This window comes from Xiphophorus hellerii, chromosome 15, assembly GCF_003331165.1.
Source record: "Xiphophorus hellerii strain 12219 chromosome 15, Xiphophorus_hellerii-4.1, whole genome shotgun sequence".
NCBI classification, from domain to species: Eukaryota; Metazoa; Chordata; class Actinopteri; order Cyprinodontiformes; family Poeciliidae; genus Xiphophorus; species Xiphophorus hellerii.
In genome coordinates, this window is record NC_045686.1 from 7523758 (window position 1) to 7542653 (window position 18896).

General features: G+C 38.0%; 1 protein-coding gene across 2 annotated transcripts in view; it reads right to left on the reverse strand.

Annotated features, from left to right (window-relative positions):
- The window catches only part of LOC116734130 (glutamate receptor ionotropic, kainate 2-like), an 85201-nt gene that overhangs the window by 51302 nt on the left and 15003 nt on the right, over positions 1-18896 (reverse strand). Inside the window, exons 2-4 of one of the 2 annotated variants that reach the window (XM_032585306.1) lie at positions 5938-6105; positions 4811-5074; positions 1000-1181 (exon numbers count right to left, since the gene is read on the reverse strand). In XM_032585306.1, coding sequence (XP_032441197.1) covers positions 1000-1181; positions 4811-5074; positions 5938-6105 — 614 coding nt within the window. The remainder of the gene's footprint in view (positions 1-999; positions 1182-4810; positions 5075-5937; positions 6106-18896) is intronic. The other variant, XM_032585307.1, reaches the window with a different exon arrangement.

Sequence of the window (18896 nt, forward strand, 5' to 3'; positions counted from 1 at the left end):
GATTATTTTTCAGAAAATCTTTCAGTCGTAGTGGTGTAGCAAAATGCCATTAAATAGTTTAAATGTTTAATGTTTGTTACTGCATTTCTTGTTATTATCTTTAAATTATTTATTATTTCATGATTGCAGTGAAATTTACAAAGAACAAAGGAATAAAAAAGCACCCCCCCCCCCGGTAGCATTTCGTTTAGCATATGCACAAAATGAGCTGACAGAACAGATCGTGCTTCCGGAACAGATTGGGCAGTGACAGAGGACTGAACTGAACTAGAGCAAAGTTGACTAGAAGAAGTTTTGCTTCAGTTTACCTGCTTAACTAACAAGTTCAAGATACAAAATCAAAAGATTACATAATACGGTTTGCTTTGACATGTTTTCGTCTGTGAAAGAGGAAGGTTTGTGAAGACTGGCAATGTTAAAGTATTCTTCAATAAAGACTTCACTACGATAAGAGCCGCCGCAACTTTCATAAAAAACGACCTTCAGTTAAATGAACTCAAGATGCCTGTGAGCAGAGTTAGACATTCTAATTAAAAAAAAACTTTATTGTGCAATTGAGAGAATCCGTTAGTAGCGGTCAGTCTTCAGGACCTCATTATATACAAGGGGAGTAAAGGTGTACAGAGTAGAGAGGAGGAATCCAACAGGAGGCGTAATAAAGTGAACACACTATTGTTTTAGCACTTATACATAATGAATGAGGGATGTGCTTCTGTGTTCAGTCCTGACTTTACGAGGGAAATTATGTAAATTTTTTTCCTAAGTAACTTTTTAATTAAATGCGGAACATAATATGATAAAATTGCTCATTTATTCATCAATTTAGCTCCTCTCAGTTCATACATAGTCAACTTCGGGGGCGAATAATTTGCAAGTGTTTTGCTGAACACAATTTTTCCTATTACTTCTCATCATATGGTTGTACAAAAAAGAAAAGTCTGTCTCTTTGTTTCTGCTACAGGCCCATGAAGGTATCTCAGCTCATTAAGGTGACGCCACCTGTTTCAGAATCCAGGCAGCCATCTCGTGTCCACAATCAAAGATGACATGAAACTCCTTTGCCTTCTTCATCTCCTTCAAAAGTGGCTTGGCGTCCTTGGTCTCTGTGGGCAGCTGCCGGATCTTCAAACGAATGTTGTATCGTGACGGAGCCTTGATCAGCTCCTGTAGTCGAATGAGACCTGCGGACAAAGAGGATAGCATATAGCATGAAAGAGGAATTTTAAAGATGGAGCAAAATACTGTGTTTGATCTGTCGCCATTTTGAAGCATCTCTGATTCTAAGGGTTGCCATAAGAAAAAAAATGGAATCAGAGTTTCTCAGCAGAAAAAGGCTCATATGCATGCCTTTCTAATCCACACTCTATTGATCCTCCTACACATGCTTGGCAAGCAAACAGACTGCTACAGACCTATCAAGAGAATGCTACACCACGCCACCACATTGCTTTTAAACCAAAAGCGCAAAAACATGAAAAAGAAAAAAAAAAATCTCGATCTGCACCCTCCTACATTAACTCCCAATCTGACAGCAGCCTGCAAAATGTTGATTTGCTCCTTGTGTTCCACGACACCACACAAAAGCGCCGAATGGGTTCAATTTTACCCTGATGGAAAGCCGCGGTCAATTCTGCCTCTTCTGTCTTTTCACACACACTTCAGATGTGTTCTGACGAGAGAGAGACTGTTTGCCCAGTTTGTACTCCCCCCCCTGTGGGGGAGCCTGATGCCGCTGTCACATATTCAGCTACAATCTTCACCTTTCATTTCTCGACCGCACACTCAGGTAGACGGCTCTCCAGGAGACTGTGTGATGAGATTACAATGAGTTTCTCCCTCGGTAAAGAACTTCAGAGTCCAGGGATGAAAGGAGCTGGATTGATAGGAGAGATGATTACTTGTCATGGGTATAAAAATGGATGGAGCAGAAAGGATAGTTTGAGAGGGAACTGGAGAGAGATAGGATTTTTTTTTTCGTTTTCTTCCTGTGGAACCTCTTTAAGTTAGCTCAGCCGTTTTTTTTTTTCGTTTTTTTTCTAAGCAAAGTGCTGTGTGCGCAGTTTAATGGCCTCACTGTGAGTACGGCTCGGTCTCCCTGAGGCCCGCAGAAAAATTGGTGTGAAACAGATCCATGCAAGTGTAGTTGTGAAAAGAACGACAGTAGGAAGGGATTCTAAACCTCCGAGAGTTGTCCCCAGGTAATCCCTGCAGATCCCCACTCTGGGGCATGTCTGCTTCTCCCTGTTTTTGTTCGTGATGACACTTTGGGAGGTGTTAAGCAAGGAAAAAAAAATCTGTCAAGGGAGCTCAGCGTTTGGGAAACACTGTCAGTGTGGATGTTTGTGAGCTCTGGCTAATGCCTTCAGACTTTCCCCCTGGATCTTCTAACGGCCGTGTGTGAATATTTTATCCCCTCCGATAGTTTTTCCTGCCAGCCGTCAGATAGACTCCAATCAGCAGTGCAGGGCCCTGGAGCATGAAGCTGTGTGATTACAGCCTGAGACTGGGACCGGGCGAGAAGCGGAGCGGGGCTATGGAACACGGCTACGCAGCTGTCACACTTTTCAGAAAGTCAGGTGTCGTACAGCAGAAAAAAGACAAAAAAAAAAAAAACATATCCAGACAGGAGGCCCGAGATACCTTCGACTGACAGAGAGGGGAAAGCGAGAGGTTATCTGTTGGAATCTCTCAGGGGCAATTTTAAAGGGATTTAGGATGTGAAAAGTGCCAAGCGCTGAGGAGTGGAGTGAAGAACAGTGATGAAGATGAGTCAAAATAATGCGTCAGTTGGGCTGTCGAGATACAATCCGTGGCTGTAATGGTGCTAGAATGCGCCAGGATTGTCTCTTTCCTGATGCTTTTCACATTTTGTCATGTTACACCAACAAACTTCAAATTATTTTACAGAGGCTGTATGTGACAGACCAACATAAAGTAGCTCATAATTTAGATGTGGAAACAAAGAAATACATGGTTTTCAGAAATTTGTACAAATAAAAGCCTGGAGAATCTGGAATGCATTTGCACTCAGCCCTCTGCTCTCCTGTAAAAACACCTTTCACTGCAATTACAACTGCAAGTCCTTTGAGGTACGTTTCTACCAGCTTTACACATCTGTCGACTGACAGCTTTGCTCATTCTACTTTGCAAAGCAGCTCAAGCTCGGTCAGATTACACAAAGGGTGTCTGTGAACATCAGTTTTCAAATCTTGTCACAGACTCTTAATTGGATTTAGGTCTGTACTTTAACAGGACTATTCTTGCACATGAAAACGATTGAATGTAAAGTATCACTTTGTATCTCTGGTGATATGTTTTGAGTTCTTATTCTGTTCACGGTGAACCTCTGCCTCAGCCTATGGTGTCTAAAGGTGTTGCTGTCTTTTACAATGTTTATTCAACAACTGTCCTGGATTTAGCTTTCCATCTTACCATCCACTCTGACCAGCTTCCCTGACAGTGTTGAAGAAAAGCCACAATCGGTTTGTACCATTTTAGAAGGTTTTAGTTTTACTCCAAACACTGCATTTTGCATATCATTTAGATTGTTCATTTTTGATCTCATATGTCCACTTGTGATTTGTGTCAAACTACAAACAAAATGTCTTATGGTTTGGTTGCACCAATGGCTTTCTTTGTGGTTCTCTTCCGTAATGGATACCATTTTCATGGGAGTAAATGTTGTTCTGTCAAGAGATTCTTCCATCTGAGCTGAGGATCTCTTCAGCTCCACCATGTTTACAAAAGGCCTTTTGGCTGCTTTTTAAATTAATGCTCGCCTTGCAAAGCCTGTCAACGTGAGTGGGTAGTAATGTCGAGGGTTGTTTGAAGTTGTGCCATATTTCCAATATTCAGATGATGAATTGAGCAGTAAACTTCCCTCCAAACTATTAGTCTAGCCTGACTCCTGTGCTTCTTAGTTTTAAAGATGCCACTTATTCGTACAAGGAAACCATTTTGACTAATTTGGTGACCTCTGGAGAAAATGTCTTATTTATATTTTATTTTATAAAAAGCCTTAAATCATTTTACATGAAAAGAAGGCGTAAGGGGTACGAATTGTTGTAAAAAGCACTGCATGTGGACAAAGGCAACAAATCAATGTTTTATATACTTAGTGGCACAATTACAAATGACAATTGCAGGGCACTATCTAATTGAGTGAAGCAGGGAATTAATTCATAAGACGATCTGTCTAGAGTCTAGAGTGTGATTCTCCTTGTGTCTCTTTGTAAATTACTTAGATTTAGTTGTCAGCCACATCACGCCAAATGGCTCATAAATTGAGGATAAGCATTTGAATATTGTCATCTTCTCCGGAGTGACTACACTATACCTCATAAAAGTATCACTGTACTCAAGCTAAAATATGACTCGCCTTTTAAAATGCATATTATGAGGCACTCCACAAAGTTACAGCACAGACAGAATAGCTCGCAGACACATTTGATAGCCACCCTCGGAGATCAAGTGTCTCTGTGTGTTATTAATGGCTGTTGTCAGCCCCCACATACTATAGTTTTACATTGCATTAAGCTGAAGAGACACAGGGTCATTCTGGGTAATTTTTCTGAGTTTTATTTCTGTCCTGCTGTTCAGTCTCTCGGAAGACTGACATTGGCAGCACCTGGAGGACTAAGACAGAACAGTAAGCTATTGATTTCTGAATTAACTTGACAGGTTACAAAGCGTCCTCTGAACTCTCGGGAGCAGTGTGGCACTTTGCAGTTCATCTGCTCCCTGTTTTTATCTTTATTCTGAGACGTTTTACAGTGTAAATGTGGAGAATAAGGACAGACACCGACTGTACCTGTACCTGTGCTGTCGTCATAGACCACAGTGACAGTTCTCCACTTGAAGAAGTGCACCAGGTCGAGGATGGCTCTGCTGAGGGAGGAGAAGTCAGGATACAGGCTGACATAGTATGAGTCTCTGTTGTCAGACACTTGATGCTTCCATTTGGTCTGGATGTGGGGCACTCCCAAAGCGTTGCAGATGGACTGGACTGCATTGGCAGAAGAGCTGTGTGAGGGGCCAAAAATGGCTGCCACTCCAAGAGAAAGCTGGTCACATGCTGGCATGGAAGAAAGCAGAAGTGTACATTAGGTCAGTTTTCTTTTTCTAGTGGGACTCTAAATTTAATTATGTTTGATTAGAATAACTTCAGTGCAAATTTTTGCACAAAGATGTCACACGAGGAGAAGTGCATCTTGGATTATTACCTCATAAAATGCATAAGAAGTAATAATGCATTTTATTACCTCTAAATAATAGAGGTAATTATATGCCATATAATAATATAGATATATGTATGTATATGTTGATGAAGACAAATATTTTTTAAAATTTTAATATAGATATATATTTTTGCTTTTATTAGATTATACTTCTAGTTTCTTTTCAGATGCAGAAACACAAAGGTTTACAGAAGCTCATTTAAAAACAAGCAATTTCTGTCTTCTGATTAGATTGTGCTTTTCTACACATAGTAAAGCACCGCCAAAATTACACTAAACTAATATTACAGTTGTGCTAGAAACTACTGCATTTACGCACAACTTCATTTAAATGTCGACATTTGCACAAAATTTTCCATTGTTTTGAGAAGCAAATGGAGGAGTCCAACAGATTGATTTTGGACATTTTGAGCCAAGTTTCCTACTTTTGGTTAAAAATCCACATGAGATAAGGAATATGTAATAATTATAAAAAGGAATAATTAGAACAGCAGAAGCCAATTAAAACTTGCCAGGACTTCCAAGGCATAAGGCTATGCTATATAAATTATAAGTTCAATAAAGTATAATATAATATAGTGCAATACAATAAAATATAGGAGGGCACAGTAATTGTACAAGTAAATATGAAAAAGGTTTTGTTAACTTAAGAGTTAAATTTAAGTTTTGCACTTTTTTTTTTGCTTGACTTTTTACTCACCTTTTCGGGAGGCCTCAAAGCTGTCAAAGATATTTATTCTCTGGATGTCATAGGTCAGTGTGGTGTTCGGGAGCAATGTGCGGTTCCTGTTGATTGTGTTCAAGGCAAATTTGAAGGCTAATTCCTCTGCTCCGGAGGGGCCACTCTCAATGGATTCAAAAATTCCCCCTAAAAGCAAAAGCAAAAAAAACAAAAAAAAAAACAGAGCAAAATAATGAGTCTGTAGAAAAGACTATCTAGATTACTGTAGTTGCAGGAGGCCTCGTAAAACAACATGATCAATTTAATTCACGCAATTACAGATCAAACAGTGCATGCATTTTTTTTTTCCTAAATCCATAATGTTGATAGCCATACTCAGTTTGGGTATATCTGTGTATTAAACAGATTTACAGTGAGGATAAGATGCTTAGATATCAGGGGATTTGCATTCTGTGGGAGCAGTCAGTGCAATTATAGGCAATTATCTGCACTGGGAGGTGAGATCAGGGTCGGATGCCCTTCCTAAATTCTTTCGTGCAGACCGAGAGGTTGGCTCCTACTTTTGTTCCTTTAATTTGAACAATTTTCAAATAAAATGCAAGCAAATGAACCTAACCAATAGAAAATAGAAGAATGAAATAGAGAGAAAAAAAGCCATGGAACAATTCACAACGTATGAGGAGTGAGGAGACGACAATAAAGAAGATCAGTCAAATCACAAATGAAGATACAATCAGGACACTAATGTCTAAAATCCTTATAAAATGCCCATAAAAACAAAGACTGTATGAAAAAGCAGCATTTCAGCATCAGACAAATAACTGCTTCTACAAAGTAAGGTGCTGTCGGCTTCTAACAGCTCCCTTCAGACTTGTCAATTATTGTGGGCTGAACAGAGATGATTAAAGCTCCAGATGTTCCATCACCGTGATTTACAATCCCAAACAAACGAAAGCAGCGTTTGGAGCCGACTCACAAAAAATGTGCCACATTTTGTGATTATGTCAAAACTGATTTAGGAGGATTCATTAAACAAACACCACATGTAAAAAAAAAACAAAAAAACATGTGGGTTGATTGCTATCACAGCCAAGATGCGCAAGGCTTGAGTGAGATTACATTTTTATTCATCATCTGATGTCCAAACAGTAAGAGAGGAGCGTACAGATAAATTTAGAATTGAATTAGGTTATGGAGAACGATGGCAAAGAATCTCCTCACATCTATCTCTAGGATGGATGTACATCCCAAAAGAATTTGACAGTTATTGAAAAGTTCCTTTTTTTAGTACATCAATATACCAAAAAAAAAAGAGAAACATATGTGGACTACCGACAGAACTACAGACAGATGTTTTCACATCTTTACTTCAAATAACTGTGATGATTTTCCACTTAAAGCTAATGGAAACACGTAATTTGAAGATTTTAATATTACATCAAACCAAATAAAACAAAACATTTGTCATATAGAAATGTGGGCTCAATGTAAAGTAATTTTTTTATTATTTTAATCTGACAAACAAGCCCCACTGGAACGCATATTTGAATTTACAGAGATTCCTATGTGTCCACTTATGAAAATAAACAGAATAAAATTTTTAAAAAGCTACATTTTGACATGCCACACCTTTGAAAGTAAACTAAAATCTTAAGAAAGCTTACGGAGTTCAGACTTAAAAGGGAATGTTTGAGAGTTAAAACATGAAAGAGGGTAGTGAGAGCAGCTCTGCCAAATTCTCTTGGGAATGAGAGGGGAGTTCGGGAGTCCATCCACAGCTCTCCTCTTCTCAGAGGGCAGAGAAAAGGATTGACAAAATATAAACCGAAAAACTTTAAAGCTTGTTTACTGGTGCCGTGACATGGAGAGAAAATGAGACTGAACTATACACAGAAAGAGGGACATTTTTAAAAAAAAGATGATAAAAAAAGAGGGGAAGTTGTACTGTAATGGACATTGTAGCTATAAATAGCACGTGGCTGTGGCAGGGAGTGATAGAAAATGTGTGCAGGAGGCCAAAGAATATGTCATTAACCCAGGGTAGTGATATTTATCACTGTCACCAATGTGAAGCCATACTTTAGGGTCTTTTACTCTATTTATGGTATTTTCAATTATACTGTGTATATGGATATACAGTGTAGATGGTGAAAGAAGATGTTCAAGTCCTGGATAGGAGTTATGGGTTACCTTTGCAGAGCAATATAGTAAATGTTTAAACTTTTGATGTGCAATTAAGGGAACTATTTTAATTAGTTTTCCTGTTTTAGCACTCCTTTCAGACGGCAGTATTACATCGCAGACATTCCACTGATAATCTTGAAATGATTGAATACCATAAAAGATGATAGAAATTATGTCTATCTGACCTAATACATAATTATTATATGAAATCCCAGGGGTAGCACATTGAACACTGCAGGCCTATTTCAGTGAATGTGAAGCTAAGCATAATGGTGTTAAATCATGCTCATCCGTTTCCTTTCAGTCGCTAAATGACTTGAACATGATTTAACAGAAATCATTCAGTGGCTTCTAAAATTATTCATACCCTGCGCACATTACCAGAGTTTGTCACCTTACAACCTCAGATTTTAGAAGCAAAGTAGTACAGATATTCAAAGTGAAAAGAAAAAAAATATTTATGTATAAATGGTTTTCAAAATGTTTTTCAAATTAAAATCCAAAAGGTATGGCATAAATAACCTTTTAGTCCTCATTGGTCTAATATCTATAAATGGAATTTCAAAAAAATTTAATTTGAGTCCATATGTGTGAAATTTAATCACACAGGTTATAGCACAACTACAAATCTACCAAAACATGGAGTTCCAGGTAAAGTCATAAGGAACGCATTCATGAAAGCAATAGTCAAGAGGCCCAAGGTAACTTTGGAGAAGCTGAAAAGATCCACAGCTCAGGTTATTGTTCACAAGACAACTATTAGCTATGCACTAACCGATCCAAGTAGAAAACCATAAGCAGTCTCAATAGTTGTTTGCCACAATACAGAAGACACAGGAAAAAATCTGGAAGGTCGTCTAGTGAGAGGAGACTAAAATTTGTGTACCTGAAATCGATGGATATCACGCTAAAGGTAATATCTCCATAGTGAAGGTTATTATTGGCAAGGCATCATGCTGTTTTTCTTCAGCTTAACCAGGGAAACTGGTCAGAGTTTATAAGAGAAAGAAAGCAGCTAAGCAAGAGCAATTCTGGATTAATATATGTTAGATGTTGAAATACCCCAAAAGGCTTTTGGCTATAATTACAGCAGAGTGTGGTTTTATGAAGGCTTGACTCAGGGGGCTGAATGCACACCACACATCTCAGATTTTTAGATGTAAAACATTTTGAAATCTGTGGATGTTTTTATTTCAACTTCACAGTTAAGCACTACTCTGTGCTGGTCTAACAGATTCAATTTCAAATAAAATAAAACCAACTAGAAAACAAAAATGGGTAATTTTGAGTTGCTTGCAGCACTTAACATGAATACTTAATTAACATTTTTTTAAATCAAATAGCCTCTGTATTGATTGCTGTGACTGATGAATCTGACATTTCTCCCCGAGTGGACTTCATGGACCTTTAACTAGACTGTCCCCCTTCATGTTGCTCGTGTTCTATTTTTTCCTTGATTAAAGTCTAATAATACTACCTCTCATCATTTCCTCCATCCTCCTCCTTCTTGTTTTTGTGGTCTGTCTGATTGCAGGTGAGTGAATTACAGCTGGGATAATCAGCAAGTCTGTATCTGTCGGGGTGTGTGCGCGCGTGGGGGCGTGTGTGTGTCTGTGTGAGTGCTTCTGTTCCTGTGAACTGTGCAGTCAGACCGGGTGTAAATTATGGCGCAACTGAAAGCCCAGAGTGAGTTATGAGCTGAATAACCACCCGGATGAGAAAACAGGCCAGCTGATCCAAAGGTCTCTGTGTGTTTAGATGTGGTTAGGTGTGTGTATGCAATGTGCAGTTTTGTGTGTGTGTGGAGAGTAAAAACATCAAAAATAAGCAGAAAGTCAAAAGGAAAATGCAAAGGAAGACAGTCGTAGTTGGATTTGAACTCTTTTAAAATTCTCTATTATATTAAATACCTCATAAATAATTTTGTCACATCTCTGTTAAATGAAAATAAGTTTTTTGAGTAATACTTTTTGTGTACAGAAATGTCCTTCACATGCAATCATAACAAAATATCAATGCGATTCACGTTCTTTTAGTAAATTTTTTTTGTTCACAAGCTGTTCTGAGAAGTTATTAAAGCCGAGGCTATTTTTTGTGACTTCAGAGCACTCTTGAGTCCTTGCAGAGAAAATGGCGTCGGAAAAAAAGGGTTATTTACACACCAATGAATAGAAATCCAGCCCGCTCTTTCCACCCAAGGTTGCTCTGTACAATGAGCGATGAGATTCAGATATGTTGCCATAGTGACTCATCTACGCTATGGCGCCTAAGCATTGGCAGTTTTGGAATCTGAGCACCAGATTGGTAAAGGGGGAGGGGGCGGGGGGTTATTGTGACAATATGAACAACTTGACTCTGTGACTAATGGTGCAGCAGCAGGAGGGCGGTGGGCTGTAGGGTGGCTGCCTGAGGCAGTTGGCCCAGGTATGGGCATGAAGTCTCTCACTTAGGGGCTCGAAGACCTCCGCCCACCCAGTGCACCCCTAACCCCTCCCCCCCATGGCCTGTTTCTGTCTCTCTCCATCTTTCAACAAGCGGGGATCAGTACTCAGAGCCAATAGGCAGGAGGCAAAAGTGATGAGAACGCTCCATAAATATCACTGAAATTCCCAGTGGGAGTGCTCCCCGACATGTTTGGCGGTGAATGGGACATGATGCATGAAGGCCTGCAGAGAGTTGCCACCCCCGGTCATTAATCTGATGCTCCCCTTGGTAGAGTGGTGGAGTGACCTTTCTGTGCTGCACAGGGGCCAATTCTCTCCCTCTACCTGAAAATATATCCCCAGATATCTGGGCAGAGCACAGGGTATGCAGGACATTCACCTGTGCCGTTTGTACTTAATATAAACAGACCAAATAATAGGTCTACTGTGCAGAAAACTGCCCCTTTAATTCTCTGTGCGCCATTGCTCGACATGTATTTATTTGTAATTCATTTTTGTGGTGTGATGTTCTTTTCTATTTCAGTCTACCTAAATGAACCTTAAATTTACCAGAATAATAATTAGATATTAAGAGGAATGCCAGAAATAACTAAAGACTTAATCGAACAAGGTGAGCAATTTATCATCATCTCAAAAATGCTAAGTTTCTCCATAAGTTGCCACTAATTATCTTTAATCACATTAAACATTCATTTACTATGCATTATTTACAGCTTAATCTTTGGTTTCTATTTTTAAGGTCGGCCTGGTGGGTTATTAGGTAATTTGGCAAGAGATAATAAAATCGCAATGAACATAATAAATAAAGTCATGATTATTAAAGCAATAATTAATGGTTAAGTGATCAGTAATAAATAAGTCATTGGCAATTATTATAAGTCTGCAGCTGGCTCAGAGTTATGAAGAACTGATCTATGAAGCCTGATCATTATTCATCTTATAGGGGGTATTTTGTATTTTCCAGGCACAGAGAGCTATTTTATACCACAATCAAGTAATTATGATACTTTGATTTGTTATACAAACACTGTAACATAACTAACATAACTTCAATTTAATCTTCACAGTTTGACACATTGAAATTGGCTTCTTTCTCTTTAATAAGCTCCAGCTTTTTCTGATACGAAGCCTTCACTATCTCATCACAATAATGCTCCTCCATTAAGCCATTTACTTACTTCTTAGGAGCCTTGTACAGGGAAGTAGTTTGTATGATAAGCTCAGAAGACACGCAGTTCCATCAGGAATGTAGAATCCCTCCTCTAAAGAAGTATTCTACATGCTGCTCATTACGCCCACGTGGTTATTTTTATTGATTTGATGTAATACTATAATTTTCACTTTTATATAATTAATTAATCTATTTAACATGTTTTACTGAGTAAGCTGAGTTACAGAAATGAGTAAGCTTTTCAATAATTCTCAAATGTATTGAACATACACCGAGGCAGATTATGAAAAAAAAGTACAATGGAAAAAAAGTAGTAAAATGCTTCATCAAATGTTCTGCTGAGAAACCTTGGTTCCTCCCATCCGTATGAATGATATTTTGTCATGTAGCCGCAGCCAAAGCATTGCTGCAAACAGTGGACATTCATTTATTGGCTCATTATTCCTTATGGCTCTGGCAGGATAACAACAATGAGACCTTCGGGGTCTGGTAAACTCAATACCTCAAAGGGTTAGGATTTATGGCAGCTTAGATGGGTGTTTATAAGGTTGTTGCTAATTGGTGTAGTTTAAACAGACATAAGTAATGCTATTTTGTTTTTTGTTTGTTCAAACATTGGCATGCACCAAATTACACACTACATTGGTAGTCATGGTGGTTATTTTTTTAATTTAACAATATTAATGATGTCAGAATTGCAGTGTTTGTGCAAATGTTATACTTGGTACTGAAAAATCATACCAAATGTAATAATGAATAGATCAAACTGGACATTTGATTGTAATTGCACCATTAAAAATATGTTAAATGAGAAAACATTTACAATTGTGAGTTGATTTGCAAAATGCAGCTCTGACCCTTTAGAAGTATTCCCGAATTGTTAGTCTTAAAGTGGTAAAGAAAACTAGGAATGTCTGTCCGCTGCCTCGTCTAGACAGATAACTGTGATGGTTTACTTTTTAGACTCTTCAGGTTGTGGCAGAGAATGAAGGGCAATAGGGGGGAAATACTAATCAATTCAACATTTAAGGTTGAGGTTGTTTATCAAATAATTTAATAAATGTGCTGTAGGCTGGCATGCTGTAGTGAAAGCATTACATAAAATAAAGTAAAACATACAAATGAATGAAAGCCGGTGACCAGGGTATCGCTTACATTTAATGTTGCACCAAGAATCAAACAGTTGCAATATTTATGAAATGCTAAAAACTAAGGGCGATGCAGTCAGTAAATCAATGTCTGAAATTGATCAGTTGAAGGGCAAATGATACCGTCTGAAAACTAAACATGTCATGATCCGACTTTACCTTGTTTAGCTTGTTGGGGAGTGTCTCCTCCAGAACAGAATTAATCCTGCCAACCTAAAGCCTCTTGACATTAGAGTGGACTGTCACCTGCCACTGCTGGACGCTAAGCCTCGGGCTGACTCACACACTTGACGGTGCAAGTGTGAACACACATTAGCACGCATAGCAATGATTGAGACTAAACAAATCTGTCGGATAAGAAACAACTGAGTCTAGGGGAAATGTGACTGATGTGGGAATTTAGAGTGCACGCCTGCAGCATTCAGGGATACCTGCGTTCCGCTGCACTCTGTGTAATGATTAGCTTGTTCGTTGCCACAAGATCAATTTCATCAATCTCTTATAATGAGCACATACACAATCCTCAATTAGAAATGGTTGCCATGGCCATGGTTCCTGACCCGGCTCCAAGTAGGAAACCTGTGATCGTGTAACATGTATTAATTCTCAGCTTTGGCAACAGATGTGCTAATTTCCTGGGCTCTTTCAGTTCATAATAACGTGCCAGTTCCCTCCTCAAAATATGTGCTAATTTGCAAGTACTCTTTGTGGATGTGCTAAACTACCAGCTGACATTTTGTGTGCTAATTTGTCAAGCAGGGACCCCTTTTTTGTACTAATTGAGCCAAACTGTGAGTACACACTTCCACAGGCCTTGAATTGCTGAATTCCTAAATGACTTCTGTGTGTTGGTGGTTTCCAAGCCCTCCACAGCTCTCGAATTGCAAATGTGACTGAAAAGAAACCCTATCTGCTGTGAAAATAAGATGCATATGTGCTAAGAGCACATGCTTGGCGAAGGGAACAGGCGGACACACACAGATTTCACAGAACTACAAGGCTGCTCTCGAGATTAGATGAGCTCTTTAAAGTCAAAATGTTATGTTGTCACCGAGGCATCATCAGAACACAAGTAGAAATTTAGAGTCACTGCAGGAGTTCAACAATAGGATGCAATATGTGCAGTTGTTAATTTCCATAAAAATGCATAGAAATGTTACAAAATGTAATTTAACTTTCTGGGAGTGGTTTTGTAGATGCACTCAGCCTATATGTCTGCACACATTTTACTAAGAGGACACTGTGCTTTAATAATTGCTTAGACTAATATTGTTAGAGGAAAAACAGTTATCTACATTAATAAGAAGGTATTGCCAATATCGCAGGGCCCCTGATAGTAGGCTAAGCATGTAATTATTTGTTTTAAAGTATTAAAAAATTACAAAAATAAACTGCTTCTGCAAAAACCTAAAAAAAAAAATCATAGACTGTTCGACTTAAATTAAAAGATAATTGGCCCTCACTGTATGTGTCTGAAAGTGTGCCTTTCAGACACATACAAACATCTAGGACAAGGATAACCGAGCATTTCAAAAGCAGAGTTGGTTGCTTTTGAAAGCAACCAACTTAAAAATTGGTTTAAAAATTGTCTCATAACCAACTTCTCACAAATTTCTATGCGTGTCATTTTTACACATTTTCGTTTTATCTCCATTTGGTATCCATGTAGTCAGGTTATGACATTATTTTTACTGTAGTCAAGTATTTTAATGAATTAGAATGAATCATCATAAAAATTTTCAAATGTCATGCATGATTTAACTAAATTGATCTTATCTACGCCAAGTGACAAACAAAATATTGCCTATAGATCCCTCATCAAGTAAAAATAATTATAAGCGGTAGAGTCATTGTGCAATGGTAGATGCATTCAAATACCTAACATTTTGTTGCCAAGAATGTCAGGTAAACTGGAACGGTAAGAAAATGATGAATGGATTAAATGACCAAAAACCTAACAATACAGCAATAGTACTCTTGCAAAGAATTGCCAAAAATTAAATAAATTAACTAAAACCAACTTTTATGTTGGTATTTCTGTTTATTCAAGCAGATTAGCATTAGCACTGCAGCAAAGCTAGCTGCTAAAACAAAATAAATATGCAGTTCAAAACTCTTACTAACATTTAAAGCTGTAGTATTTAAGTCTTATAAAGAATATGTTTTTCTACATGTTTGTTAAAACTGTCACCATTTCGTGACAGTATGTTATGAGACAGGTGATCACTTCCACCCCCTCCCTGAGCTATTATTGACGTCTGAAGAAATGCACCGCTCCCGGTCAAAAACAACCATTAAGAGCCAGCAGGAAAGTTTTCATGCTACCACTCACCCGAGTCACACACACACACTTCTAAATGTGTAAATGAAAGAAAAACAACTTACCATTACAGGAAAACCGTTTATCCTCTGTCATCTGTGGCTACGCTAACTAGCCTGAGCATTCACAACAGCATCTACTGACAAACTGTAGCGGTACAGGGAAGGGTAAAGGGGGCTGGGGGGTCAGCTGGTCACATGACATTGTTATTGACAGCCTAAGACCCACATCTGGGCTCTGATTGGTTGTTTGTAGTTTGGGAGCACTGCAAGAAAGCAGAGAAGTTTTTTTTTGTTGTTGTTGTTTTCACAAATTATGTCTCATACCAAACTGTTTCCACATGGTGACAGTTGCAACAAATATGTAAAAAATATATATATATATTTTTTTATAAAAGTGACATACTGCAACTTTAAAAGGATTAACGATTAGTTGTAACAATCGCCTTTATTTGAGAAAAATGTATTTTAGATGTAAAAACAATAAACTGTTTGGTTTATTTTCTTTAGTTTTAATAAACTACCGTCACACGGAAGTCACCGTGTTGTTCAAGATACAATGCATTCTGGGTAAATTATATGTACTAGGTTTGATTGGCTAGCTCCATCCAGCCAAAACAGCAATTAAGCCTTTTCAATTTGAAACAGAGCGCATTGAAATTGATGGGAATGTAAAAATCACAAGAGGTAATGAAGACGAGGTGGAACAAACGGAGGAAGAAGAAACAGCTGGCAAAACAAGCAGGTGTTTGTGCTGCTGTTGCCACCTTCAGCTTTATGAATGAAACAATGAACGACACGTACCTCTGATCGGACTGTGTGATCCGGTAAGTAGTCCTGTAAGTAGCTCTGTGTCAAGTCTGGTCTTTGGTCTGTAACTCCTGCTTAGGGTCTGGTCTTGACATTCACAACATCGTCTCCCCACTTTATTTCCTTTTGTTGCTTAGCTCTCACTCTTTGAGTGGCTCCGCCGAATGGAGTCTGCTCACGACGGAATGTTTCCATTAGCATGGCAGTCTCGTAGCCAACTAGTGTGAGGATATTGGATCATACCATTATGTGAAAGCAGAGAGGGGGAATGACACAACTTACAGGTGAGTCCATCTCCTCAGGGGAATGTGTCGCAAAACCCATAAATATAACTGCAACCTGTAAAAGAGAAGCAGCATCTGGCTGAAGACCTTAGTTATTATGTAATAATAAATTATTATTATTATGGGTGTTTGGTAGATTTTCTTGCGGATTCAGTATTTATTTTTTATATGCTGAAAAACAGATTCCAAATAAATTAACCATTTGCTTTTGTTAAAAATTACAAGTGATTAAAATATTATACAAAAGTCAGAATGTCTGCTAACAGAACAAATGCATAAGATTAAAGAACTGTAAGACTTCTCATTAGAGAACATTGGATGCAAAAGGTTTTATTGTAGAAAGCATTCCTACTTGCCAATTTATGTTAATATATGGGGCTGCAGTTGATAATTTAAGAGCCATTTGGGAGCTGAAAGAGCCGGCTATTCTGTGGGAGCCAAGACACAAGAGCCAGCTCTCTGAAAAGAGCCGAAATTTCCAGCCAAAGTAGCGACCTCCATGTGTGAAAAATATAGCAAAACATATACATTTTTTGAAGTAATTGTGAGTTTTGACGTATCACAAACAGCAATTTTTAAGTTAATAAGAAAATTACAACACATTTAGGCCAACGTGTTCAACTAATTGTGGATCCGTTTAAAGGGATACAAAGACATTTTGGAAATATTTTGTTCAATCTTTACAAATAGATATTTCTTAAATACGTTCATTGTTGCTACTAGCTGCATAAAAAGTCCAATCAGGGCCGCTGCAGTCACTGTTGCCAACTCCATAATAAGGAAAGACCCTATTGGCCCTAAGACGCTAGAAGTCACTAGATAACATCGTAGCGTAATTTGCACATTTGGTTATGTGAATCCAAGCAGTAGAAGAAAGAAATATCAAGTGATTAAAAATACTCTGAAAATGTTTAACCCTACAATTGAACTTTATGAAACTATTTATGTGCAGTAAAGACTTTGCCTGAACCTACATAGATTTTAACCAAAAGACAGCGGCACACACCGTGGAGGAGGTGAATCCTTGACTGTGTGAATCAAAAGCAGGGATATATTTACGGGCAACAAAAAAAAAATTACGTGCAACATCAAAATTTATATTTATATTAGATTTGCAATATGAAAACAGAATATAGTGGTTCTCCTGTCTGCTCTCAGTGAGAGCTGTGTTTGCTGCACGACAAGGCTGCTTTCAGACTGACCACCATAAGTGCTTGGTAGGTGTAAGGGAATCGTGGCAGCACTTATTGCTCACTGTAACTCCAGTACAATTGGTGCTTTCACGTGTTTCTGTCAAAAAGTCTCCATTAACACAATAATGGAAGGTAGGACATTGTGAGTTTTTCAAAAGCCACTCAAAACGACCAATCATGTCTTACACAAACTCCTCCCCCCAGCCAATCACAGCTTTCACAAGCTCCTCCCATAACAGAAAGGATAAGGCAGAATGCGAATGACGTTTCTAGTGTTTATGTATGCAATGTTATGAAGTGATAAAACAAATGTGTGGCAGGAAACATTGTAAATCTCATTTATTATTATTATTTCGAGATACACCAATCATTCAAATGATTTTAAACCCCTGGTTATATTGTTGCTTTGTAAATTAAGTTGACTGACTGCATCAGTAAATGGTAAAAAAAAGGAAAAAGATCTAACTACTGTACAAGGAAATTTATTGCAAATACTCAACATCTATAATAGGTTTCACAGTGTAATAAACGCAGAGGTAATATCATCAAAAAGAGTATTTGTTCTGTCAATATTGTTTGGTAAACTTGCACCATTATTCAATAAATGTCTTGCTTACGAACTAAAACCCATTCCATACAAAAAAAGGACAATTTTTTCCAAGAAACACACAGAGCAAACAAAAAAAAATCCCGGACAGTGGCTCTAATCTAACAGAAAAGAGAAACAACAACACGGTTCCGGTTGGTGGCATAATGCAGCAGTGCCTCAGGAAAATCAGTCAAGCCTCAATAAATATTTCCTCTCTGTTGTTTTTCCACAGGGCACTTCAGAAATCTTGTCTCCATATCTGACATATGGAAGGGGTTTCATTTCTGCATGTCTTTTTCAATTGCCCAAACATTTTATGATAGAACATTAAATCCAGAAGGCATCGCTATGGAAACGGGATGTTTTTATATGAAACAACCTCAGTCATCTAACACCGTAATAAATAACACTGCAAATGTGTGTTCAGCAATAATGTATAAATGTGGCATTAAAGTTTGATGAACTTTTTATTACAAATGTGGGATGAAATGTTTTGTTTTATAAAAATGAAGAGGGCTCAGTAAACATGCATTTGTTTGGAAAAAATAGGTTTAAGAACCTTGAAGCTTTCACACTTTTTACATCACTTCACGATAAAGATACGTATTCCCTAAGCTGCAGTCTTATGATATGGTTCAAGTAAATATAAACCTCAGAACTGCAGTCAAAGGGTTTTGCTGTGAGAAGAAAATATGTGCATTGGCTCTAATGTACAGCCCATTGGGAGCAAGAAGGAACTCTTATTTAATAGAATGCTTCCGATGGCTTCATGCCTCACTCGTTCCTGTCGTTTCTCTGTCTGTACCTCATCTTTTTCAATCCTTCATCAAAACAC